Raw genomic sequence first — 26,897 nt, forward strand, 5'->3', positions numbered from 1 at the left:
ATTTGGCTATATCTAATTGAGAACCACTGACTTCGATGAGCTTTGAGGGCTTTTTTCTGATTTACTTGCGAAATGCTAGAATGAGTCTTTAATGATGCAATTCATTAATAAAAAGCATCTTAATATGTTAAACAAGAAAAATCACACCATCAATTTAATAGATGCTAAGAAGACATTGGACAAAGTTCAAAATGGCTGTTCTTTTTTTTTTTTTGAAAGATTTTAAAAATTGGCTATTCTTAATAAAACTCATTTAAAAAACTAGGATTCAATCAATGGTAGAGATTATTAGTATTTTGGTTCCTTCCAGCTCTAAAGTTCTAGGGTTTTGATTTCCTTTCTTGGAACTGAAATCAGGTTTCTTGTCGGGCGGGGGGAGGTTCTGACTTACAAAGAGAAAAACTAAAGATAAAGAGAAATAGGCTGGCAGGCATCAGGCACCCAGCAAGGCTGTGACAAAGCAGAGATCGTCTCCCAGGGGTCCTGACCACCTGCCAGCCAGGGCTTCATTTCAGGTAAAGACCAAAAAACAACCATTGATTGTTATTTTCTATTATCTCCCAGGCACGGTGGGGTCCCAGGAAAGACAAAAACATATAAAATACAACGACCCTTGCCCTCGAGTGGCCCATAGGCTTAAGTTAAGAACATTCTCTTTTCCAAAGTGGTGTCCACAGTGTGCTTCTCAGAGTAGCCAACAGGACCCGTAGCCTCAGGGTGCAGGGCAGCAAAGCAGGGGCACTAAAACAAATGGAAACTTTGACATAATTCGCTAGTTCATATTTTAAAAAATAAAAGCATTGAAGTAGTCATAATAAGAGAAATCAGAATTTTGTGGCACATCCTGATTTGTACTTACTTTACTTTTAGTATTGTTTGTCTCTTGAAGCCTTTATGCTAGAGGTGTGCACCCCAATCTTTTCAGAACTTAAGATTTTTAAGGGTCTTAACTCCATCCAGCTCAGCTCAGTGTGCTGGAATAGCAGAAATGTCGATGCGTGCTGCGAATGGGAATGGGAAAGAAAAACTCGGAGGGAAGGCTGTGTGCAAACAGCTTCTAGACTTTTTCAGACAGGACCTTCGCTAGACCCGCGGCTCTAAAAGAAGAATGAGCAAGGCTGCTCAGGACCACCAGGTGGCAGGAGTGAGCTGCTCAAGGACTCCGCCTATCACGCCCACCCACTCCCGGGCTTGTGTCGGGGGCAGAGCGTTGGCCCCTTTTTGCAGCGGGCAGTGGCAGAGCTGTCGGCGCTGAGGCAAGGGCTGGAGTGGGAAGAAGTCTCAGAGGGTTATGGTACTGATTCTGCCCCTTCCCCCAGTCTTGGCTCAGAGAGGGCAAGGCCCTTGTCAAAGGTCCAAAGGTGTCCTGACTCCTAGGCCAGAATTCAGTGAGCAAGCTTCTATTTCCTGCCCCGCCACCTGCTTCCTTCCTTTCACAGACAGGTCCTGAGCATCACTGTGTGCCAGGTATGTGCTAGAAGTGTCCAACAGAGCATTTCACAAGAGGTGCACAATCAGTGGAAGAGAGCCTGGTGAACAGCCACGCTCCTGTGACGCTGGGAGGCGGCTGAAGTAGTGGTTAAGTGCTGTGTTGGAAGTCAGACAGACTAGGATGTGAATTCAAGCTCCACCACTGGCTAGTTGTGCAAACTCTGTGAGCCTCAGCCTCCTTGTCTGTAAAATTGGAGTGAATGATCCTCATAGAAGACCAAGAAGTTGATGTACAAAAATTCACTGCCTAAAACAATTTTTTCAATTGCTTTTTGGTGAGGAAGATTGGCTCTGAGCTAACATCTATTGCCAATCTTCCTCTTTTTTTTTTCCTCCCCAAAGCCCCAGTAAGTAGTTGTGTATCATAGTTGTTGATTCTTCTATTTCTTCTACGTGGGATACTGCCACAGTATGGCTTGATGAGTGGTGTATAGTTCCATGCCTGGGATCCAAACCAGCAAACCCCAGGCCGCCCAAGCAGAGCACAGTGAACTTAACCACTATGCCACCCGCCGGCCCCTAAGATTTTTTTCAATAGAATCCACTGCCTGCCATATAGCTGTTATTATATTACAAATGCTGAATGCTAGGGGAGCAGCACCCCGTTCAGTCTTGAGGAGACTTCCTGGAGAAGGTGACCAGCGTGTAGACACTTGAAGGATGAGCGGCAGATTTATAGGGGAAGCAGGGAGAAGTGGTGGCAGTGGGTCAGGGTGGAGGGAGGTGGGCAGAGAGGGAGTCGACAGACAGACTCTGGGAAGCATGGATACAGAGCCCCTGGTTCACTGGCTGCAAGGACAAGGACAAGGACAAGGCTAGCTTCCCAGATTTGAGGCTGGCATAGTCTGGATTCTCTTCATGAATCAACATGCATTTAGTGAGTACCTATTATGAAAGGGTGTAAGAGATAATGAAGGGGCCGACCTGGTGGTGCAGTGGTTAAGTTAGCACATTCCACTTCTCCGTGGCCTGGGGTTCACTGGTTCGGATCCTGGGTGCGGACGTGGTACCGCTTGGCAAAAGCCATGCTGTGGTAGGCATCCCACATATAAAACAGAGGAAGATGGGCACGGCTGTTAGCTCAGGGCCAGTCTTCCTCAGCAAAAAGAGGAGGATTGGCAGCAGTTAGCTCAGGGCTAATCTTCCACAAAAAAAAAAAAGAGAGATAATGAAGATAAATGAAAAAAATAAAGGCCTGATCTTTGTTTCTGTAGGAAGCCTACAGAAATTGGGAATAAGAAAGGGCAGGGGCCCAAACCTCCTGCTCCAAGCTCGGCCGGCCTGCTCCTCCTCACCTCCAGCCTCCTCCTCACGCTCACTCTTCCCTCACAAGACTTGTTAGCGCTGAGGCCGGAGGCTGCCGGGAAAGTCCAGTGAGGGGGCTGCCCACTCCCTACCACCCACATTTTTACACCACTCAAGCCTGGCTAAGATGAACATGAAGCCTACCTGAGGGGGTAAAACATATTAAAAGACAATCTTTTAATAAAATCGTTGTTAAGTTCTTTACAGGCTACAGTGGCACTTCCCCTGCAGCAACTCATTTGATCTGTACAAGAGCCTTATCAACGAGGCGAGTATTTTTAGGTCTTCTGATGGAGGAAAGAGAAGTTTAATGATGTAAAAAGACTTGTCCAAGGTTATTCATCTAATAGATGCTAAACTCGGGTCTCTCAGGGAAATGTAAGAGAGCAGAAAGCAGTCTCTCTTTTTCACACTGGGAAAGGACTTAACATTATGAGGATGCTCTCCATGGGGATGTTGGGAATGGAGTATGGGACAGACATCTCAGAGGAAGAGGATGCTATGCCGAGTCCTGAAAGATGTGAGGGTAATAGAAAAACCAACAAGGAAAGCAAGGGGGTCCCAGGCAGAGGGAACAGCACGAATGAGTCAGGGCGGTATAAATGAGCATGACACATTTGGAAAACTGCAATTAGCTAAGGGTGGGGGGAAGGAGCAGGAGATGACTGAGAGATGGATGGGGGCTAGATCCTGAGGGCTGCCTTTGTCATCCTGAGGAGTTTGTGCTTTATCCTAAGGAAATGGGGAGTCATCGAAGGAAGTGGAGCAGGAAGGTGAAATGGTCAGATTTTTATTTTAGAATTATCCCCATGAGGAAATATTTCACAGAACCTTAAGAGAACATTCATGACAGCTTTGCAGCATCAGGAAGCTAGTTCTCTATCTCTGAGGGGAAACGATGCAACAGAAGTGATGAACCAGATATATCTATAGCAACATGGATAAATCTTAAAAAAGAGTATTGTGTAAAAAAAGTAAAACAATTAGATTTATAGCACAATTGAATTCTACATGCAAATTAAACGCACCCACAAAATGAGGATACATATATATTCAGGGACAAATAAACACATTAGAGTCGTGGTTATAGGGAGGTGGGGAAGGGCTTAGGAATGAAGAGGGGGGAAAAATAAACCAGGAGGGGCCTTGTATGAACTCAAGTATGATAGTGCAGTATGAACTGAAGCATATGATTAACTTATTGACTCTCTGCACCCAGATTGGGGGAAAAAAAAAAAAGATCCTGTTTTCCAGACTCCCATTTCCCCATTTAAAATCCTTCGAAAGTTCTCCATAATCTAGAAGATAAAGTCCAAGGCTGTCTGTGTCTAGAGCTCTATGTCTAGCATACTTAGCTGCTTTCCTTTGCCCTCTGTCCAGAATGTCCTTATAACTGTGTTTCAATTCTGGCTGCATATTGGAATGAGTTTACAAGCTTCAAAAGTGTATAGATGTCTGAGCCTCGATCAACCCCAGAGATACTGATTTAGTTGGACTAGAATGAGGCCATGGATGGGTGTTTTGTATTTTTGAGGAAGCTCAGCCCTGAGTTAACATTGCCAATCCTCCTCTTTTTGCTGAGGAAGACTAGCCCTGAGCTAACATCCATGCCCATCTTCCTCTACTTTATATGTGGGACGCCTACCACAGCATGGCTTGATGAACGGTGCTATGTCCACACCCAGGATCCGAACCGGTGAACCCCAGGCCACCAAAGCGGAACGTGCGCACTGAAGCGCTGCACCACCGGGCAGGCCCCTGGATGGGTGGTTTTTGTTTTTTTTAAATGTAGTGCTTTTCTTTTTTTTTTTTTCCTTTTTAAAGATTTTATTTTTTCCTTCTAGTTGTGGCATGTGGGACGCTGCCTCAGCGTGGTTTGATGAGCAGTGCCATGTCTGCGCCCAGGATTCGAACCAACGAAACACTGGGCCACCTGCAGCAGAGCTCGCGAACTTAACCACTCAGCCACGGGGCCAGCCCCTGGATGGGTGTTTTTTAAAAGAGCCTTAGGTAGGTTAAGAATCATGATCTCCTCCTCAGTTCAGGTGTTCCCAGGCTGGATCAGGGTTTCCTTACATGTTCACTCTGTCAGTGCAATTCCTATTGTCCAGTCATCGAAACCATTCATCTCAGCCTAGTGGGATTGATCAAGCCTTTTGTATCTCACTCTTCTGCTTCAAATCTTTGAGTGGCTTCCCTTACCCCCAAGATGAAGCCCAGACTTCTTGATGAATCCTACAATTCCTCCTGGTTGTGGCTTACCTTTAATTCATTCATCTAGCAACCTGTGTCAAGTGTCTATTGTGAGCCGAGCACTCTGGTACAGAGAGTGGGGACAAAGAGGCAAACAGGAGCGGCACAGTCTTCTCTCTCACGGAGGTTACAGTCTTTGGGGGAAGACAAAAGCTGAAGGAGTAATGACAGGGTCATGTGGGACCTACGGCTGTGTCAGGAGTTGGGGAAGGAAGGCTTCCCTGAGGAGAGGAGAGTTAAACTGAGTCCAGAAAGGTCTGGAAGTTAGGTTGGGGTAGAGGGAGAGAGGAGTGTTCCTGGCAGAAGGAGCAGCATGTGCTGGGCCCCTGGCCTGGGGACGATCATGTACACTGGGAGAACTGAAAACGAGCGTGGACAAAGGGGAGGAGACGATGGCCAGACTTGAAGACCAGATGACTCAGAGCCTTATGGCCAAGTTCAGGTTGGGACACTTTATCCCAAGGGAGCTGGAAAGCCTTGAAAAGGTTTAAGCAGGGGAGTGTAATACAATCAGATGAGCTTCTAAAGAAGGATCTAGTGGGTAGACAGTGGAGCATAGATTGGATTTGGGTGTCCCCAAATCTCATCAGCCTCTCCTTTGCAGGCAATATTTTGGGGTCTTTTACTGATGGTTAAATTCATCTCCTGTGACTTGGTTGTGTTAGCTAAATGATCGGAATGTGACCCTGTTTACAAACTCCTGGAAACAGCAATGGAATTCCTCACTGTGTTGGGTCATTCAGTAAACACTCACTAGGGGGTTATTTTGTGCCTGGCACAGGTCCAGGTGTTGAGGATATGAAGATAAATAAGACCCAACTCAAGGTAAAAAAAGAAAAACAGATTTGATCCATAAAAAATAAGTTCTAGGGGCCAACCAGGTGGCAGAGTGTTTAAGTTCACACACTCCACTTCGGTGGCCTGGGGTTCTCAGGTTTGGATGCCAGGTTCGGACCTACACAGAGCTCATCAGGCTCATCAAGCCATGCTGTGGCTGCATCCTCCATACAAAATAGAGGAAGGTCAGCACAGATGTCAGCTCAGGGTCAATCTTCCTTATTTAAAAAAAAAAGTTCTATTGCATAGATAACAATAACAAAGTTAAAGGGCAACTAACAGGAAGAAAATATTTCCAATATTTTTTAAAAGGATTAGCATCTAGTATTTATGTATATCTAAAAATTTAAAATAGGGGCCGGCCCAGCGACTCAGTGATTAACTGCACACATTCCCCTTCGGAGGCCCAGGGTTCGCCGGTTTGGATCCCAGGTGCAGACGTGGCACTGCTTGGCAAGCCATGCTGTGGTAGGCATTCCACGTATAAAGTAGAGGAAGATGGGCACAGATGTTAGCTCAGGGCCAGGCTTCCTCAGCAAAAAGAGAGGAAGATTGGCAGCGGATGTTAGCTCAGGGCTAATCTTCCTCAATAAAATAAAAGAAAATAAAATGGGTGCATTTTGGGGCCGGCCCGTGGCCGAGTAGTTAAGTTCGCATGCTCTCTTCAGCGGCCCAGGGTTTCACAGGTTCGGATCCTGGGCAGGACATGGCACCATTCATCAAGTCACGCTGAGGCGGCATCCAACATGCCACAACTAGAAGGACCCACAACTAAAAATATACAACTATGTACCCGGGGGGCCTTTGGGAGAAAAAGGAAAAATAAAATCTTTAAAATGGGTGCCTTTTATTATGTAAAAATTATACCTCACTAAAGTTGATTTTTTTTTTTTTGAGGAAGACCAGCTCTGAGTTAACATCTGCCGACAATCCTCCTCTTTTTGCTGAGGAAGACTGGCCCTGAGCTAACATCCATACTCATCTTCCTCTACTTTATATGTGGGACGCTACCACAGCATGGCTTGACAAGTGGTGCCATGTCTGCATCCGGGGTCCGAACGGGTGAACCCTGGGCAGCCAAAGCGGAAGGTGCACACTTAACCACTGCACCACCAGGCTGGCCACTTGAATTTTTTTAAATCTCAAAAAACAAAACAGGTGCCAGCCCCATGGCCGAGTGGTTAAGTTCATGCGCTCTGCTTCAGTGGCCCAGGGTTTTGCCAATTCAGATCCTGGGCGCCAACATGGCATCGCTCATCAGGCCATGCTGAGGTGGCGTCCCACACACCACAAGTAAAAGGACTCACGGCTGGAATACACAACTATGTACAAGGGAGCTTTGGGGAGAAAAAGGAAAAATAAAATCTTTTAAAAAAAACCCCAAAAAACAAACAAAAAAAACAATCGACAGGGAGAAAATATTTGATACATTTTATTCTAACAAAGAATTAATATCTAATACACATAAAGAGCTTCTTTAAGTCAAATGATTCAATAGAAAAATGGACAAAGGACACGAAAGGACAATTCACAGAGGACAAAATACGAATGGACAATAACATAGAAAAGACACTTGTCCTTGTAAATCTCAATAAGTCAGGGGAAAAAATTTCAATCACGGAATTGTCAGATTGACAATTATTTTAAAAATTGGTGAGAATGCAGGGAAACTATCACTTTCACAGAGTTGGCATGAGTGTAACTGGAAATGTCTTTGGAAGAGAGTTTGTCAGTGTATCAAAATTTTAAATCTGTGTAATCTTGACAAGGCAATTCTACTTCTAGTAATGTATACTGATAATACTAATATGTGCCGAATGCTGAGTGTGTGCCAGGATTCTTTTTTTCTTTTTGAGGAACATCAGCCCTGAGCTAAACACTGCCAATCCTCCTGTTTTTGCTGAGGAAGACGGGCACTGAGCTAACATCAGTGCCCATCTTCCTCTACTTTATATGTGGGACGCTTACCACAGCATGGCTTTTGCCAAGTGGTGCCATGTCCACACTCAGGATCTGAAGCAGCGAACCCCGGGCCGCCGAGAAGTGGAATGTGCGAACTTAACCACTGCTGCTGAAGCGGAGCAGGAGAACTTAACCACTCGGCCATGGGGCTGGCCACCAGGATTCTAACCATAGACAACTATTCCATGGAGCAAATACTCTTATTTCCTCATTTTACAGATGAGGTAAGTGAGGCACGGAGGTTAAGTGACTTGCCTAAGGTCATACAGAGTAAGTGACAGAGCCAGGATTCACACCCATGGTCTGTTTCCAGAACCTGTGCTCTTAACTGCTCTGCTATATAGCTCTGCGCTCGCTCCTAAATGCCATACATGGGCACAAATATCTATGTACAAAGGTGTCTGCTGCAGAAGAATTTGAAATGTTAAGAAAGAATGAAATAAACTAACATGACAAGATCTTTAACATATTCTGTTGTTTTAAAAAAAACAAGCTATAGAATAATACTTAAAATACCCATTCACATAAAAAATATCAACAACAAAGAGATATATGTGAACATAGGAAGTGAGCTCAAAAGAAGAGAGGTTTTGTTCGCTGTTGTGTCTTTATTGCCACAGCAGACAGTGCCTGGCACATAGGAGGCATTGAGTAAATATCTGTAGGATAAATGCATAGGAAGGGGACTGAAAAGCTGCAAAGCCAGCTCTTCCCTGGCGAAGGTGGCTCCCTACTCCAGAGAAGAGAGAATGGCGTGTGCAGTGAAGCGGGATGTGCGTATCTCAGCACACTTCAGGTTCAAGCTTATACAAAGAGAGGATGTTCAAGTGTTACTTGGGCAGTAAAAACAAAAAAGAAACAAATAAAAAAAAAATCCCACGTTTTCATTTAACTTCTCTGCAACCCTTCCAGATGAGCAATGATATCCTCATTTTATAGGTGAGGCAACTAAGGCTCACCGAGGTTAAGCAACCTGCCTCAAGCTGCAGTTAGTAAGCCTGGACGTGAACTTTAACCTTTGGCTCCACCTCACTCCACTGTGTTTAGAAATGTACAGACAAGTAAATGCAACAAAACGGCTGCAAGGTGGAAGGCAGCAGAGGTTGCAATGGGGACATGTGGAGAAGTGTGGCCAATTCTAGAGTGAGGAGGGATATTTCTGGAAAGGATTCTGGAGATGAAGCTTGATCTAAAACTTGAAAGGTGAGTTTTTGAAATACCGTGGGGGAAGGGCACACCTGTGTGTGTATCAGTGGGACGTCACAAGGGAAACCATTTGGCCTATTTTGTGAATGATAAGTAGTTGAGTGGACGTGGCTGGAGCTCTGTGTACATCTCTAGGTGAAAGGTAGGGCCTGGAAAGATTTGATTTGACTTGGACCAGATAATGAGATCTGTGTTCAATAAGATAGACTCCCTGGGGCCAGTGGAGCCTATTCTGAAGATCAACCTGGAGACAAGGAATCCATTCTCTATGGTAACATCACCAAGTAAGCAACATGGGGATGCTTAACTAAGGCAGAGAGGAGGGATATGGAGAGAAAGGAGGGATGAATCCGCAAGACATTTGTGGAATAAGATTGACGGGACTTGATGACTGATTACTGCTGGGAGGGGGGATGGTGGGAGTCTGAAGAGAGTAGAAGTTTGTTGGGGAGAAAACTGGGCACAAGGCCCCTTGAAAAGCGATCACTTGTGTATGCATCTCCATTGCTGCATGTAAGACAGGCTATTATAATTCACCGTGTATGAGTCGGCCTCCTCTACTAAGCCAAATTCCTTGAGGCAGGACCATGATGTGTTCATTACACCTTCCCCAGTGTCTAGTGTCCTATCTTGCCCAGGGCATGTTCAACGCTGAATGAAAGAGCACAGCAGAGAGACTGGCTTTGGTTGCGGGTGGGGAGGTAGCGGGGAATGGTGGAGGATAAATAATCACACAGTTGGGAGGCAGGAAGCTCTCCAGCCTACTGCCTCCTTCCTTAGCTCTGGTCAGAAGCCTGCCCCAGGGGAGACTGCTCAATTCTCCTCAGTCCTTTCCTTCTCTGGGTTAGCCACACAGTGTGGTAGATGCCAACTGGCTGAGACATGGGTGGCTTCAGTGTCTCCCCCAAATGCTGGTACCACCACCCAGAAACTAATTTTAAAAAGACACAGTGGGGGAGGCCTCAGACTTCGACATTGTTTCTCTAAACCACCAAACCTTGAGATGTATGGCAAGAGGTGCCACGGCTTTAGCACTATGCCATAATAGGCTGACGTGGCAAGGAGAAAAGAGCAGAGAGCAGCTGAGAAGGGGTGAACTCCAGCAGAAAGGAAAGGAGGCCATGGACCTGAGACCGGGCATGTGAAAGGAGAAAGGAGCCAGTGGGTATTTTAATTATGATTAAATGAAAATTTTGTAACCATTTATATTATTAAAAAATCATTTAAATCAAAATAGAGAAGAAAACAAATCTGATATAACTATAATCTGAACTTAACAATTATTACTATTTACCATATTTAGGTCAGTAATTCTTTTTTTTGAAGTATTATAAGGTAACTTGCAGACATTATGACATTAAACCCATAAATATTTTGATATGCATTGCTATAAAAACATGTTCTTATATAATCCCAATGCTATTGTTACTAATGTCATCTAATTCCCAGTCCATATTCAAATTTTCCCAGCTGCTCCAAAATGTCTTTTTACAGTTGGTTTGTTCAACATAGGATCACGTCGCACGTGACTGTTTTGCCTCTTAAGACTTTTTAAAGCAAGAACGGCCCTCCCTCCTCTACTCCATGCCACTGACTTGAAGAAACGGAGTCAGTTGCCCTACAGAATGTCCTACCTTTTGGATTTTCCTGATTTGTTTCTTTCTGTTTTCACTTACCTTGTTCCTCCAGCCCCCATATTTTCTACAAACTGGGATTAGCTCCAAAGACTTCCTTAGATTCAGGTTCACTATTTGTGGAAAGAGTATTTGGTAGGTAACGCAGGGTCTTCATGTTGCATTACATCAGGGCCACATCATGCACATGTCTGGTGGTCTGATTCAGTGGTTTTGAAGCTGCTGGAGGAGGCTAAGCCTGAGGGGATCTCAGCAGCCAACCGCCTATGGACCTGGAAGCTGAGCTCTGACTGGGCGGACCTGAACCGGCACAGAGTGGGCTGAGGTCAGGGAGGAGGCACTCGGAAGCACCTGCCTATGTCGGACGCTGGGACTGGCTGAGCCCTTGGGCAGGAGTGAGCAGAGGGTCTTGGGACAGAGATCCCACACAGGCAGCGATGCCTCCCTTCAACCCTACTGTGTGTGCCTTGCAGGAATGAGAAGGCAGAATTCCTCAGGAGTGGGGGTGGAACGTTCCAAGGCCTGTTCACTCTGTCCTGCAGGCTCCTCTCGTGGAGAGCTGGGAGCCTTCCTCTTCAGCTCTGGGCCCTTTGGTGGCGGGCCTGCTGGTGACATGGCTCAGAGAAAATTCCTGACTCTACTAGCTCAGTTTTTCTTGCTCTCTGGCTTCCAGTTTCTGCCTTAAAATACTCTTTAATTGCTCTTAAACTTTAGAATGTCAGTGCTGGAGGGACCTTGTAGATGATCTAGATTAGCCCCCTCACTGAAGAATTCTCATTCTCCCTCATCCATCCTTAGAAATGGCTGCATGTAAGATGGTGAAGCCAGGATGGCACATGTATTTGCCCAGACCTCAATCATTCACACTCTACCTTCATAATTTTTACCATTATCAGGTTCCCCTGTTCCATAGTATACCATTAATTTTTTCTTCATCTTAACAATAACCTCTGTGAAATGATAGGTTCGATTTCTTTCTAAAATTCATTAAAAAAACACAGAAATATTCAGATTTCACCAGTGGTAAGTGGTGACACTTTGGGAAATGCTGGAGAAGCAGAATTGGCATCAGGGAGACCCAACTCTGCCTTGAGACCTCAGTTGGGCACACTTCTCAAATTCTGAATTTATTTCCCAAAATCAGTAAGAAGGGGATACTGTAACGTCTATAGGTGTTAGTTACTAGTCTTGTGAGTGACTGAAGGAAAGTTCTTCCTGAAGCCTCCCGGGGACCTTGTCCATGCACCACCGAGGGCCTGCAGCGGTGGTAAAGGCTACCCCTCAGCTGGGCACCAGCGTCAGGGAAGCAGGGAAAACAGGCAAAAGTCTGTGACACTCCAGTCCTCTCCCACCTTTCCCTTTCTACATCTCCCTGGCCGCCCCGAGAAGGAATCAACTTGCCGTTCCAGGGCCTTTCCCCCACATGTACCACCCACTCGCCCTGGAGACAGTGAAAACTTCCGGAAGAAGAGACGAGAAGTCAGGTGTCAGGCTTCTACTAACCTCAGCTGGCCGCTCGGCTGCAGGGAGGGAGGGCAAAGCCGGAAGGAGGGGTTTGCGGTTGGGGAGAGCCAGATGGCCCACCCCTAGCCGGAAACTGGGGGTGGAGAGGTTCAGGCCCAGCCCACACCACTAAGCCGGCTCAGGCTGGGCCGGAGAGGGCCGCGAACCCCACCCCATTCCTCTGGGCACCTCGTGGCCCAGGCGGGTTTGTTTATGAATTCAGCCCCCGCCTCCCCCAGCCCGGCCCTCCGCCCGCCCCCAGTTCCGTGGGAGGGGGAACCCGGGCCAGCCCCTGGCCGGTCTCTCTCCCTTCCCTGCCCTTCCTTCCTCCAGTGTCTGCTGTGGATGCCCGAGGAGGGCAGGTCGTTTTCCCAAACCTGTTGAGCCTGTCGGGGCCATTCTCCTTTCTGGGAATGGGAAGCTGGGTGGTGGTGAAACTCTCTCCTCCACACTGGACTCTGGAGGGGATTCAGGGCTACGCGTTCCAGGAGAGGAAGGGGAAACTGCTTCCTTTTTGGTTAAAAGAGGAACTTTTGTTTTTTTAATGCTGAACTGGCAGGCAGGACCCCAGTCACCCTTGGGGTGCAGAGGTCTGGGTGGAGGTGGGGTGACTGGTGAGGGTAGATTGGCATTGAGCACCGGCTTCCCAGGTCTGGTGAGCCTGGGATCGCCAAGGAGTCTGAGGGGGTTGGATACTTCGGGGAAGGGAAATGTTTTGATGATGTGTTTATTTCAAGCTGGAGTCCCCAGGGGTCAGATTTAAATGTTCGGGAAAACTCTTGTTTGCTCAGTTTTGGGTCTGGGTTCCTCTTCCAGCCTCCTGGGTGCTGGAGCCTGCCTCTAGCTCTCAAGAATGCAGATGGATTGTGGAACTTGTCGGCAATTTCTCTTCCTCTTCCCCACCATGTCTCAAACCACCTCCGCTTTTATTTGCCAAACGGTCTTCAGGCTTCAGCTGGGTTTACAGCCAGGGCTGTCTTCTTGCAGCCCTCTTCAAAAAAGAGAATATTTGAGAAGGTTGGGCCAGAGGTCAGCTCTAACAATAACTAAATTGTGTTCTTGACCATGCCTCCCGACTCTCAGACAAAAACTCTCATCATTCCCCCCCAGCCTTTCTCCCTCCTCCAGGGCCTTCAAGACCACCAGAGCCACCCCCTGCTTGCAGGACTGAATGCAGGCCTTCCTAGTACAAATATAGTTTAGGCAGGGGTGAGCCACGACGCTTCTCAGATAAGGAAACAAAGACACAGCAAAGGTATAGAATGAGTCATTTTAAATAATGATAATAATAATAATAAAGAATATCTGCAGCCAGTCCTAGATTTCTCATCAACAGGCTCTGGGGTTCCCAAACAGAAAGAAGCCTGACTTGTTAAACAGTTCTTTTCTTAGTTTGTTGCCTTTCTAGGGCCCTAAAAAGACTGAGGGATGTGTGCGATGACCCATTAAGCTTCTGCAATCACCGCTGCACTGCACATGACCTTAGACCGCATGGTGTGAAAACCTAGGCGAGTTTTCTTGTTCAGAGAGCTAGAACGTAAAGGTTTAGAAGACTATAGAGACTATGTTGTCAGGGACTCTTTCTTTTCGAAGCTCCTTTATCCTGGAGTAGGCAGGATAGGTAAAAGAAATTTTCGTCAGTCTTTTTTGTACCTAACAGCTATAGTTGAAAGCTTACTGAGAGGGAAGCTTACAATGATGGTGTAAAAGGAGGGTTTGCAGCATCTGTCTATTTTGATTTATAAAATGTTCCCAGTTACCAGATTGTTAAGTGGGAAATTGATGAAAGCTAGAATGGCTTCAGAATCAGGAAGGGGCCGGCCTGGTGGCGCAGTGGTTAAGTTCACATGTTCTGCTTCAGCAGCCTGGGGTTTGCCAGTTTGGATCTTGGGTGCGGACATGGCACGACTTGTCAAGCCATGCTGTGGCAGGTGTCCTAATAAACAGAGGAAGACGGGCATGGATGTTCGCTCAGGGCCAATCTTCCTCAGCAAAAAGAGGAGGATTGCCAGCAGATGTTAGCTCAGGGCTAATCTTCCCCCCAAAAAAAAAGAATGAGGAAGAATGTTTTAACTTGTACAAGGCAACTACCTGCAGGCTGAGACTCAGTCCTTAGCATTATAATATCAGGAGATGTTCAGGACTAGGCTTCCCTTCCACTTAATGAGTGTTTACTGAATGTGAACTATATGCCAGGCCCTGAGGATACAATGTGAAAAGGCCTCATGGGGCCCTCAGATTGCTTTGTCAGTTGGAGGAGATTGGATCTTTAGATACCTCTAATGGAGGTATGTAAGAAGAGCATAGTGGGTAGCGTATTCAATACATGGGGGAGGGAGGAAAGACTTCATAGAAGTGGTTCTTATCAAAGATAAGAGTTTGGTAGACCTGAAGGAGGACAAGCTGAGTAAACTGTGGCACTTTGGAGACCCAGGAATGCATACTTTTTGGGAAAACATCAACAAAAACAAAGTGAAGGGTAAGAGAGCGCAGTGGACAGAATGGAAGATGAGCCTGAATAAGTGCAGGCCCGACCACTAAGAGCCTTGACTTCCATGCTGAACGTTACCACTTAGTACATGTGAGGGTTTCTGTATTATAGCCAGGCACAATTCGTGTTCTTATGAGTAGTTCTGAAGTGGAACAACTCTCAAATGATCCACAGTGCTTTTTTTTGAGGCGGGAGAGTGAAGAACATTGACCCCAAGCTACTGTCTGTGCCAGTCTTCCTCTGTTTTTTGTATGTGGTTTGCTGCCACATCACGCCTTGATGAGCACTGTGTAGGTCCACACAGCTCCCGGGATCTGAACCTGCGAACCCTGGGCCTCCGAAGCCAAGCATGGAACTCAACCACAATGCCCCCGAGCCAGCCCCTCCACATTGCTTTTTTTTTTTTAGGAAGATTAGCCCTGAGCTAACTGCTGCCAATTCTCCTGTTTTTGCTGAGGAAGACTGGCCCTGAGCTAACATCCGTGCCCATCTTCCTCTACTTTATATGTGGGACGTCTACCACAGCATGGCTTGATGAGCGGTGCCATGTCCACACCCGGGATCTGAACCGGCGAACCCCGGGCCGCTGAGAAGCAGAACATGCGAACTTAACGGCTTCGCCACCAGGCCGGCCCCCACATTGCTTTTTAAACAGTCATTACAAGATATTTAAATGATTTCACAAATGTAGACAGACACTGTGAGGATTTGAGAAGCCTTGAAATAAGTTTATTCATTTTCGTTTTTGATTTTTGTGTTTAGTCTAAAGCAAATTTGTTCAGGTTTTCACAGATGACTTGGACAAGATGGATCAAGTCCATTTGCTCTCAGGGACTATCAATAAGCAAGCATAAGTTGAGGACATCCCTTACTGGCCAGGTTCTGAATTCTGTCTTGTCCTGGAGACGCAAAGAGAGAGTATTGTGAAAAGGATGATGGCTCTTGAATTTCTGAGTCTAAATCTAAGCCTCATTCTCAGTATCTGGGATAAAATCAAACCTTAGTCCCCATTTCAGGCATAGACTAGTTTAGAGCCACGGAAAAAACACAAACTTTGGAACTAAACAGAAGTCATAATTTAACTGAAGGATCTGAGCCTCAGTTTACTCATCTGGAAAAGGGGATGACAATTCCTGAAATTGGTCGAAAGGATTAAGTTAGACAACATATGTGAAACGTTGAGAGGACTGCTCCACAATGGAGTCTCATGCATCCCCCCACCCACCCCAAGTTTAGGTGTGGTCTTTTGCTGAAATCACTAACCAGCTGTTAGAATCTCCAGAGCTTGGTTTACAAAGATGAGTAATGCAGTTTCTTCACTCCAGGAAGTTCCTTCCCTTCTGGAAGTTTCTTCCCGTAGTGTTTCTTAAACTCCAGTTTAGGCAATCACTTGAAAGAGCTACTTAAAAAAATGCATATTTTCAAACCCCACTCCAGAAAATCTGATTTATTAGGTCTGAGATGGGGTTTAGGAATCTACCTTTTTAAAAAAGCAGTCCAGAGGATTCTGATAGAAACTGTCTGACATTATATTTTCAGGAACTTTGATCTAGGGAGAGCTATTAATTATAATGTAATGTGATGTTTTATAATAAAGGTATACAAGAGGATGATGCCATTTGAGCTGTCCTGGAAGTATGGGCAGGATTTTTTTTTCAGGAGCTAGAAGGTGACAATAAAAAAGAATTCTTTATAAACAATAAAAAACATTTTTAAATTATGTCCGTTTTTATAAATGGTTATACAAGGCATTGCTTTATTTACTTAACAATTTATAGAAGGCTTTTTGTGGGACTTTCTGCGAACTTTTTGTAGGACTGTTCTGGGTTGGAATCTGGCACTGCAACTCATTAGCTTTGTGACCTTGGGCAAGTAACTTCCCAGCCTAAATTTCTTCATTTATAAAACACATATCTCTCATATTTACTGTCTTCCTCGTGAGGATGACATAAGGAATGCAAAACGCCTAAATGACCTAGGCACCCGACACAGTAGGCATTCAACAGTCACTTCACCTTCTTCAGGCCCGGCCCAAAGCAGCAGAGGCCTGTTTCACGCGAATCCAGACTTAAAACATCACAACCTATCAGGAGAGTGCTGAAATTGTAGGTAGAAGTGACAACATAGAAGATAGGAGTACTAAAGAGAATGACCTCCTTATGTCATTGCCAAGCCGCCCAGGCTGCCTCCACCACAACTAGCATAAAGGAGAGGCAGAATGGGAGGCCAGAAATTCAGGTGCCTCGGGGAAAATCTCCTTCAACCTTTGCAGCTGCAGAAAGCAGGAATTCTATCTCGCGATCAGGTGTTCTGCTTAGACCACGTTTACAATTAAGGGGGAGGGGGAAGTATGTGACTGATGGCCCTTGAGTCCGGGAGGTTCTCCAATGCACTTTAGCCTCACAGACAAGCTCTTGAAAAGTTCGCCCGCCGTAAGGGAAGTGGTCAGCACCACCGTCTGGGGGAACTTAATAAAATGGCGTTTGCTGGAATCTCCCAAAGACCTTGCAAATTGGTCAGCTCGGCATTCACCGACTGGGTGCGCGCAGTCGCCAGATCTCGCGGCGCCTGCACCCACGGGGCTGACACCCACACTCAGAGGATCCGCCCGCCCGTCCGCCCACCCGGGAGCGGCGAGGCCCGAGAGGTACTTTTAAGGGCGGTTAAACGAAGACACCAACGAGCCTGGGTGGCAAGGCAGAAGCGCGAGCGAGTGTCGCGGCCCTGACACCTGTGGAGCTGCAGGGATCCGCGAATGCGCATCACCTAATCCCTGTAAAGACGTCCTCTGAGGACGGCCAATATGGCGACGGACTCCTCCTGGCACAGCCCTGTTCCCTCCCCCGTGACCGGCTGCTCTAGTAACGCCCATTGGCCAGGTTTGAGGCGGTGCCTGGCTTCCTTCGCCGCCTCATTGGGCTGAGTGACTGAAGGAGACGCCAATTCTCCTCTGCCCACTCCAAGGTCCCGCCCCCAGACTTCAGTTCACGTTTAATTGGCTTTTGCTTCACGTCAATTTGCGTCCTATCTTGTCTCTTTTCAGCGTTAATCCAATCATAACTTCCCTGGCTGCCCGCCTGATTTCTGATTGGTTTTGATCAGGTTCATCCTATCCCATTCCTGCCTACTTCTTACCTCTCCTCCCACTAGGACTTTGCCCAGGCATGTCCAGGGTTCTCATTGGTCGTTCTTCTGTCACTCCAATCAAAGCTCTTCCTATCCCTACCTCTTAGGTAGCCCGCCTGGCTGTTGACTGGTTTCTTCCCAAGCCTATCATCTGTAGCTCCCGCCCATCTCCACTTCCTTCGCCTTTCATTGGCTTTTAATAGTGAGAGGGCGGTCTTTTTGGGCGGACACCAGGCACGCAACTTTGTCTTACACGCCTTAGAGAGCAAGCGAGTCTTGCCATTGGATAATCTGCCCGCCTTTCTTCTGCAAGTCCCTCCTTTCTCCCTCCCTCATTGGGCGGGGCAGCAGCGGAGGGGCGGAGCATAGGCTGGGCTTGTGGCGCGCTGCTCCCTCCTCCTTACCCCCCCCCTCCCTGTCCGGTCCGGGTTCGCTTGCCTCGTCAGCGTCCGCGTTTTTCCCGGCCCCCCCCAACCCCCCCGGACAGGACCCCCTTGAGCTCGTCCCTCAGCTGCCACCATGAGCGGTAAGGATGAGTCCACTCCAAGCTTAGGGGTGGGAGGGGAGTGAGGGGGCGCGCGCGAGGGCCGACCGGGCGGTCCCCGCCGTGAGGGGGGGCGGGCGGGAGGCGGCGGCGGCGGCCTTGGTCCCGCCCGGGGCGGAGGGAAGGGAGGGAGAAGGGGCAGTGGCGGGGCCTCCGAGGAGGAGGGGGATGGGCCGCCCGCCCCGGGGGAGGGGGCAGCGTGGCCTCGCCCGCCCCCTGCCCGCCCCGGCCACGGGGGACGGGCCTTACCCCCCACTACTCGGCCGCCCGCCTGAGGCTCCTCCCGCCGGGGGCTGGAGCCGCGGGGGTGGCCCGAACAGGGCAGGCCCCGCCCGGGCCAACCGCCTCCCTGGTCCGCCCTCTAGTCGCCGCCTGCCCCAAGGCCCTCCCCCCCCCCCCAGTAGGTCTCCCCTCCCCTCCCCCCCCCGGCCCGCCCTTTCCACGCCCCTCACCCCGAAACCGCCCTTTCCCTCTAGGGCCCGCCCTTCTCTATCCGCCCCGAAACCTCCTGACCTGGACTGCCTTAGCCCCTCACAGTGTTCACAGATGTTTCCCCACTCACCCTTCCCATCTCCTCTTTCCCCCTTTCCCCTCCTCTCTTGTTCCTTTCTACACTTGAAGTTTTCCCTTTCTCCATCTCCTTGGACCCTAATTTTAGCAGGCGTTCCATCCGCTCACATGTTGTTTTTTGCCTTACCTATCCTTCTCTTTTTCCCCAGGATACTTTTTCTTATCTTGCAGCCCTTTCAGCATGCCCACCGCCCCTCACATTTCCTATACCAAAAGTACTTTTTCCATGTTTTCTGAGGTTAATTTTGGGCAGGGGAGAATTGAGGCCCAGTTTTGGTACCATCCAGCCTAGTTCACGTCCTACATGTCTTATAACTATCCTTTCTCCCCCAGTCCATCTTTTTTTTTTTTTTTTTTTGCCCTGGTGCCTTCACGTTCTTGGTTATTTCTCTTTCATCATAGCCTCCTTTACCCTTCCTCACTTTACCCTTTTCCTTCCCCCAATTGTAAGTTGTTTGTCTTTTAATTCTTTTTAGACCAAGATCACTCCATGGATGAAATGACAGCCGTGGTGAAGATTGAAAAAGGCGTTGGTGGCAGTAATGGGGGCAATGGTAATGGTGGTGGTGCCTTTTCTCAGGCTCGAAGCAGCAGCACAGGCAGTAGCAGCAGCAGTGGAGGAGGAGGAGGGCAGGTAAGTGATGGTCAGGATAAAGTGGGGAAGGTGTTGAGAGGATGGATATATTCTTAGGTGATTGTCTTCCTTTTCACAGAAAAATTTTTAGGAAGGGGCTAAACCGTTTTATACGTAGGGAAGTAAGCACAGAAAGACAAGTGGCTTGGAGATCCCCAAAGATGAGAATTTCAGCCGTATAGATAGATGAGCTTTTGTGTGTGTTTTTTTGCTCTTTATTTGTTTGCACTGCTTTGCTGCTTATTTGTTGTATACCGCCCCCTGGGCTGGCAGCCGGGTGTCACTAAACTAACTGCTTTTCTCTCCCGTGTTTTCTGGCCAGGAATCCCAGCCATCCCCTTTGGCTCTGCTGGCAGCAACTTGCAGCAGAATTGAGTCACCCAATGAAAACAGCAACAACTCCCAGGGCCCAAACCAGTCAGGGGGCACAGGTGAGCTTGACCTCACAGCCACACAACTTTCACAAGGTGCCAATGGCTGGCAGATCATCTCTTCCTCCTCCGGGGCTACCCCTACCTCAAAGGAACAGGGTGGCAGTAGTACCAATGGCAGCAATGGCAGCGAGTCTTCCAAGAATCGCACGGTCTCTGGTGGGCAGTATGTTGTGGCTGCCACTTCCAACTTACAGAACCAGCAAGTCCTGACAGGACTACCTGGAGTGATGCCTAATATTCAGTATCAAGTAATCCCACAGTTCCAGACCGTAGATGGGCAACAGCTGCAGTTCGCTGCCACTGGGGCCCAAGTACAGCAGGATGGTTCTGGTCAAATACAGATCATACCAGGTGCAAACCAACAGATCATCACAAATCGAGGAAGTGGAGGCAACATCATTGCTGCTATGCCAAACCTGCTCCAGCAGGCTGTCCCCCTCCAAGGCCTGGCTAATAATGTACTCTCAGGACAGACTCAGTATGTGACCAATGTACCAGTGGCCCTGAATGGGAATATCACTTTGCTACCTGTCAACAGCGTTTCTGCAGCTACCTTGACTCCTAGCTCTCAGGCAGTCACGATCAGCGGCTCTGGGTCCCAGGAGAGCGGCTCACAGCCTGTCACCTCAGGGACTGCCATCAGTTCTGCCAGTTTGGTATCATCACAAGCCAGTTCCAGTTCCTTTTTCACCAATGCCAATAGTTATTCAACAACTACTACCACCAGCAACATGGGAATTATGAACTTTACCACCAGCGGATCAGCAGGGACCAACTCTCAAGGCCAGACACCCCAGAGAGTCAGTGGGCTACAGGGGTCTGATGCTCTGAACATTCAGCAGAACCAGACATCTGGAGGCTCGCTGCAAGCAAGTCAGCAAAAAGAGGGAGAGCAAAGCCAGCAGACACAGCAACAACAGCAAATTCTTATCCAGCCTCAGCTAGTTCAAGGGGGACAGGCCCTCCAGGCCCTCCAAGCAGCACCATTGTCAGGGCAGACCTTTACAACTCAAGCTATCTCCCAGGAAACCCTCCAGAACCTCCAGCTTCAGGCTGTTCCAAACTCTGGCCCAATCATCATCCGGACACCAACAGTGGGGCCCAATGGACAGGTTAGTTGGCAGACTCTTCAGCTGCAGAACCTCCAAGTTCAGAACCCACAGGCCCAGACAATCACCTTAGCCCCAATGCAGGGTGTTTCCTTGGGGCAGACCAGCAGCAGCAGTACCACCCTTACACCCATTGCCTCAGCTGCCTCCATCCCTGCTGGCACAGTCACTGTGAATGCTGCTCAGCTCTCCTCCATGCCTGGTCTCCAGACCATTAACCTCAGTGCGTTGGGTGCTTCAGGAATCCAGGTGCACCAGCTTCCAAGCCTGCCGTTGACTATAGCAAATGCCCCAGGTAAGGCTTCCAATCTTTTGCATTTATTTCCAGAGCTAACTAGCATCTCAGCTGAAACTGTTGAGTCTAAAGAAGGGAATAGAGTCTTTTGGGGATGACGTTTTCTTGAGGGCTAGTCATTTAGGCAAGTCAGTTAGAGAAATAGTAGTGATTCTATTTAAGTCATTTGGAACTGTTTAACGGAAACGTTTTTTTTCAGTTAATGTGATGAGAAAGGAGTACATCAGAGTGATGTCCCTGGGGTCTCCGTACTTCCAGTGCCTTTGGTGTTACAGAATAAGGGTCGGCAAGCTTTTTCTGTAAAGGGCCGGATAGTAGATATTTTAGGCCTTGTGGGCCACATATAATCTCAGTCACATAATCTTTGTTTTATGCAACCATTTAAAAATGTAAACCCATCTTAGCTTGAGGGTTTTATTTGGCCTACAGGCCCCTGCGTGGGGTAGAAATTGATTATAAACTTGACCTCTTTGTAGGACAGTTTTTAAGTCCTTGAGTATTTCTCGTGAACTCCAACTCCTACGTGAGGGAAGAGTGATATAATGGATTCCAGAAGGTTTTTCAACAAAATACGTTGCCTGGTTAATCTTTAGTTAACCAGAATATCCTACTCTCTGAGCAAGCTAGTTAATCAAGGTTTAATTTTTTTAACTCATACTTACCTTATAAGTAGAATCCGTTCATCTCTCCTTACACTAATATATATTTTTAATACGCTTCCTAGGTGATTCTGATACTTCCTAGATAAGAGGACCACTTCCTAGACTGCTTTAAAAGTTAGTGTATGGTTGAGAAGGGAGGGGAGAGAAAGAGAGTGGGGCCTGGAGTGGAGTGGGGAGGTGGAGTTGAGAGGAGTTAGGAATAAGGAGAGCATTGACGGGAAGAAGAGTGGTCAGGGAAGAGGTATATATTGAAATGTATGTTGAATCAGTTGACCACAATATTTAATCATTCATTTTGAACTGTCTCACTGTTGGTTATTTGAAATTTAAAATGTATCCATTTAAAAAGGTAAGAGTCTATTTAGAATTTGTCGTTTTCAATTCCATCGTGATGGAGCTAATCTTGAATACAGCACAATAAAAGGATACATACACATTTTTATATTCTGGCATGATATATAAAAATTAAAATGGGAAGTAGTTTAATGCTACTGAGCTTCTATTAGAATATATGTGGGTTCATGAATTGTTTACTTTCTTATAATGGAAATTATAATGGAAGAGGTCTCCTTCCATTTAGACTGGTTCTTATTTAAGTGAGGATAACAAATAAGCAACCTTATTTCCCGCCTCCTGCAGTTTTGGAAAATTGGGGGGGGGTCTACTCAAGTTCCTTTTCTTACATTCTTTTGTTTAAAATGACTACCTTTTGAGCCTTTACAAGACAGTAATTTTCTTAGTGAATTGGAGATCTTGAAATAGAAAATTAGAGCTCGAGGGGATCTAAGAAATCCTGCAGTGCGACTGCCGTATTTTCTAAATGAGGACGGTGAGATACTGAGAAGCACCTAAGTGATGAGACTACAGCCAGAGCTGGGCTTACGGTTAGGTTAGTTCTCCTCCTCTAGGGCATTGCTTGTTCATTTTAACTCTGCACGTGAGAAATCCTTTAGATCATTAAAAATGTTTTAAAAAGATATCTTTGCTCTTTGAAATTTAATGCTCTAGAGCTGGCAAGTGTTTTATAGGCTAAAAATTATGGGAGTAGAAGTGAGAAAAGTTGAATAAAAACTGAACTCAGCAGCCTGGAAATTTAGACACTTGCGAAGTAATCTACACTAGCAAGTTTGTTTTCCCTCTGCTTTTAGGTGGTTGTATCCAGCAGTTTTGCTCTTCTTTAAAGGAAAGGAAAGTTGTGGGATTGTTCCAGTTAATAATAATTTGGATCCTTGCACTTTCTAGAAGGTTTATAAGTTAGGTTGTAGAGAACAATTATGAGGCGCTCTCATTGCTAAATCATGCTCTGGGGAGGTCTGCCATTTCTTGTGTCATAGGATAGGCTACCTAGCTGTTATGTTCTGAGCTCTGAGCTCAAGAAAATGCATGCCTTTCTGTAAGGTAGCTTGACATTCACTAATGGAAATGAGGCATTGAAAAGCCATTTTGTGAGAGTTGAGATTGTTTGCTTCATTAATAGTGGTTTCTGAAGGTACAAGTTTCCTTCTTTCTGATTAGTCGTACTTATGCAACGCTTTTTTCCCCTTCAGTTGCTCTGACTTTATGCTTAATGAAAGATGATAAAATCATTTCCTGGAAGCTTAGTGCTGTTCAGCTGTTGCCTGGCTGCTACAGTGTCTCATTTTACCCCTTTTTCTGGTTATGTATAGTTATTTTACTGGGAAAACTTAACCTCTTAGTATGATCTAGTAGAAAGAGCATTGGACGTGAAATCACGTTGTACGATGTAGATACATAGATAGGTAGGTAGCACTCCACAAAGGGAGACATGATTGTGAAGACTGCAGCCTCCATGGTGTTCTCTTAGTCTGTTACATTTATTATTTTTAAAAATCTTTTTTTAAAAATCTTCTAAGCTCTGCTGTTGACTTTCACTCTTGTTTACTCCTGTTTGTTGAATACACAGGCAGAGGCACAAACTTAGAACCAAAATAAACCAGCCATCTCTGTATTCCTGTGTTTTTCATGGCTCTGCCCCTGTGGGTGGTATGAGGAAGGGACCACCCAGTAAACTGAATTTAGTTTCCAGACAGTGAATTGATCAGTGGACTCTTAGGTTTTTTTATTTAAAGTTATCTGCAGCTTTTTCTTTTTCTTTTATTAATACCCCTTTCCCTTTATCAGCACCCTTTCCTCTCATTTTGTAGTCACACTCTCATGGATCTTTTTTTTTCGGCTTAAAGCTTCAGTTTTTTCCTCAGCCACTGCTAAGTCTTGAAAACTCTTGCCCTAGGTTGAGGAGGGGCTGGCTCTGAAAGACTGAGTTTGGATGACTTCGTGGGAGTTCTGCCTAATAAAGAGTGTAGGGCTGGGCTTTGGCAGGAGAATAGAACATATTTCCTTGATGGCTATAATTCACTCGAGAGGCAAATTTCAGGCACTAAAAATAAAAATTTCACATCTGCTTGGTTTTATCGGGGTCAGGAAAATGTCTTCTCTTAGAAGTTAAGTTGAATGTGATACCAGAGTTGGTTTGCCAGCAGTGTCACTAAACTCGGGGTCAGATTGCTGAGAACTAATTTGTTGAAAAGTTGTCTTTTAGACCAGTGCATTTGAACATTAATGATAAGTAGGTTTAGATGACTTAAATGTATTCAAAATTATTCTAGTGCAAAAGGTCGTACAAGAGAATTTTCTATTTTAAAATAACATGCTTTATTAAATATAATGTCAAAAGTTTCTGCATCATTTGCCTTCTTTATCTAATATTATACTTGTTTCTCAGGATGATGTTAGTGCTTTCTAAATGATTTAATTTAAGTAGAAAAGGTCTCCTTTAAAACATTGATCCCTTGATTGATTTGAAAAGACTGAGAAGATGGTCTTCAGAACATTTGAATGGCTTCTATTTATTCATTCCAGTGGCTTTCTGTAAATGACATCATTGTTAAATCACGTTGTATTGTGTAATGTGGCCATTTTAGTTCCTAATTAAATAACAAGAGCACAAGGATGCCTAGTGTTTCAGAAAAGTTTAGTATCTGTTCTGTTGTCATATCTCCCTTTCCTTTTAATTGTTCCGCTTTGTAAATTAGCTTGTAAATGTTGCCACTAATAGCTTAGTTCTGCTCATTCCTTGCTTCTGATTGTTTTATTTTCTCTCCTTGAAGATGTTTTAAAATGTAAGATGGACGTCTTTAGAAAAGCTTTATTACTTAATGCTTTGTAAGTTACTTATTGGGTGTCTGTAAACATTAATAGATGATTTGTTGAAATTTTTCACTTTGCTGTTTAATTGAAAAACAAGCATATTTTTTTCATATTTCTTACAGAAGGTATGTCGCAATAGTACTATCCCTTTTTCTAACGTTTAGCGTTATTATACAGGCCCTGGTATGCTGAGGCATTATTTAAAAATGTGTTTGCCCACACTATGACTATATTGTTAATACTATGCTAGGTTTTAAGAATTGTTCCCCTTACAAGACCCCAAAACAAGTTTCTGTAGAAAGATTTTTTCAGAGTTGCTTGCAAATCTGGGCTGTAATTTGAATTTGTGCTTTTGCTCCAATGTTTTTTAAACTCTGAATGGCTTATGGAAACTGGGCAGTATTACTTGTTCGGCAAGTTTGGATGTGCCTATCTAATTTACTATGAATCCTCCTTCTCACCCTGGATCTGTGTGCAAAATAAACAATAACTTAATAATTTTGAAGGAGTTAAAATGTAAAATACCTAGGTCAAGACAAAGACTTGCCCTTTAAGAGATGAGAGAGCTGGGGCCCGCCCAGTGGCAGCAGCTGTTAAGTTCGCATGTTCTGCTTCGTCTGCCCAGGGTTCGCTTGTTCGGATCCCGGGTGCGGACATGGCACCGTTTGGCAAGCCATGCTGTGGTAGGTGTCCCACATATAAAGCAGAGGAAGATGGGCATGGATGTTAGCTCAGGGCCAGCCTTCCTCAGCAAAAAGAGGAGGATTGGTGGCAGATGTTAGCTCAGGACTAATCTACCTCAAAAAAGAAAAAAAAAAAAGAGATGAGAGAGCTAACTTAAAAATCTGTAGTCTGTGAAAAAAAATTTTTTTTTGAGGAAGATTAGCCCTGAGCTAAGACCAACTGCCAATCCGCCTCTTTTTTTTTTTTTTTTTTTTTGCTGAGGAAGACTCCCTGAGCTAACATCCGTGCCCCTCTCCCTCTCCTTTATATGTGGGACACCTACCACAGCATGGCTTGCCAGGTGGTGCCATGTCCTCACCTGGGATCCGAACTGGCAAACCCCAGGCTGCCAAAGCGGAACATGCGCATTTAACAGCTGTGTCACTGGGCTGGCCCCGAAAAGTTTATGACTAACAATGCTTTTTGCTTCTTTTTTTCCTGTTGTCTGTCCTAGGCTACAAATGTTAGTAACACTTCAAAATAACCAAAGTAGGTAAAAAAAAAACGAGCCATTTTTCTACTTGAGAGAAGACCTAGTAAAAGATACGAAAATAGTGTAGTGGAAAGAACATTTTCTGAAGTCAAAAGATCTTTGTCACTGTTTTGTCAGTGAACTTTGGCAAGTCATTCAATCTTTCTACCCTTTAGGCTCTGTCAAAAAGGGTATCGGAGGGGATGAAGGTTTCCAGCTCTGCAACCTTCAGGTTAATTACTACTACCATGGCCACTCTGTTTTAATTGTATTATGTTTGCAAAAAGCTGTAACAATTTTAAGCCATCAAAACAGGGTCAATTCAATGAAGAACATACTGAATAATTTGGAAAGATCCATCTCAATAACACTTAACCTTACGTATTTGGATTCTTTGCAACAAACATTTATTTTCCTATGAAAACCACTTAAAAAAATTTTTTTTTCCTCCAAGGAAGATTAGCCCTGAGCTAACTGC

The 26,897-nt window shown here is 45.9% G+C and overlaps 2 protein-coding genes across 2 annotated transcripts in view; one reads left to right on the forward strand and one right to left on the reverse strand.

Annotated features, from left to right (window-relative positions):
- SP7 (Sp7 transcription factor) overlaps positions 1-10,976 on the reverse strand; it is a 28,474-nt gene extending 17,498 nt beyond the window's left edge. Inside the window, exon 1 of the mRNA XM_008532976.2 lies at positions 10,731-10,976. The gene's annotated coding sequence lies outside the window, so the exon portion shown is untranslated. The remainder of the gene's footprint in view (positions 1-10,730) is intronic.
- A 7,181-nt stretch (positions 10,977-18,157) lies between these two features.
- Positions 18,158-26,897, forward strand: part of SP1 (Sp1 transcription factor) — a 38,209-nt gene continuing 29,469 nt past the window's right edge. The window contains exons 1-3 of the mRNA XM_008532975.2: positions 18,158-18,334; positions 19,399-19,556; positions 19,879-21,394. Coding sequence (XP_008531197.1) covers positions 18,328-18,334; positions 19,399-19,556; positions 19,879-21,394 — 1,681 coding nt within the window. The 5' untranslated portion in view covers positions 18,158-18,327. The remainder of the gene's footprint in view (positions 18,335-19,398; positions 19,557-19,878; positions 21,395-26,897) is intronic.

Source organism: Equus przewalskii, chromosome 5, assembly GCF_037783145.1.
Source record: "Equus przewalskii isolate Varuska chromosome 5, EquPr2, whole genome shotgun sequence".
Classification (NCBI taxonomy): domain Eukaryota; kingdom Metazoa; phylum Chordata; class Mammalia; order Perissodactyla; family Equidae; genus Equus; species Equus przewalskii.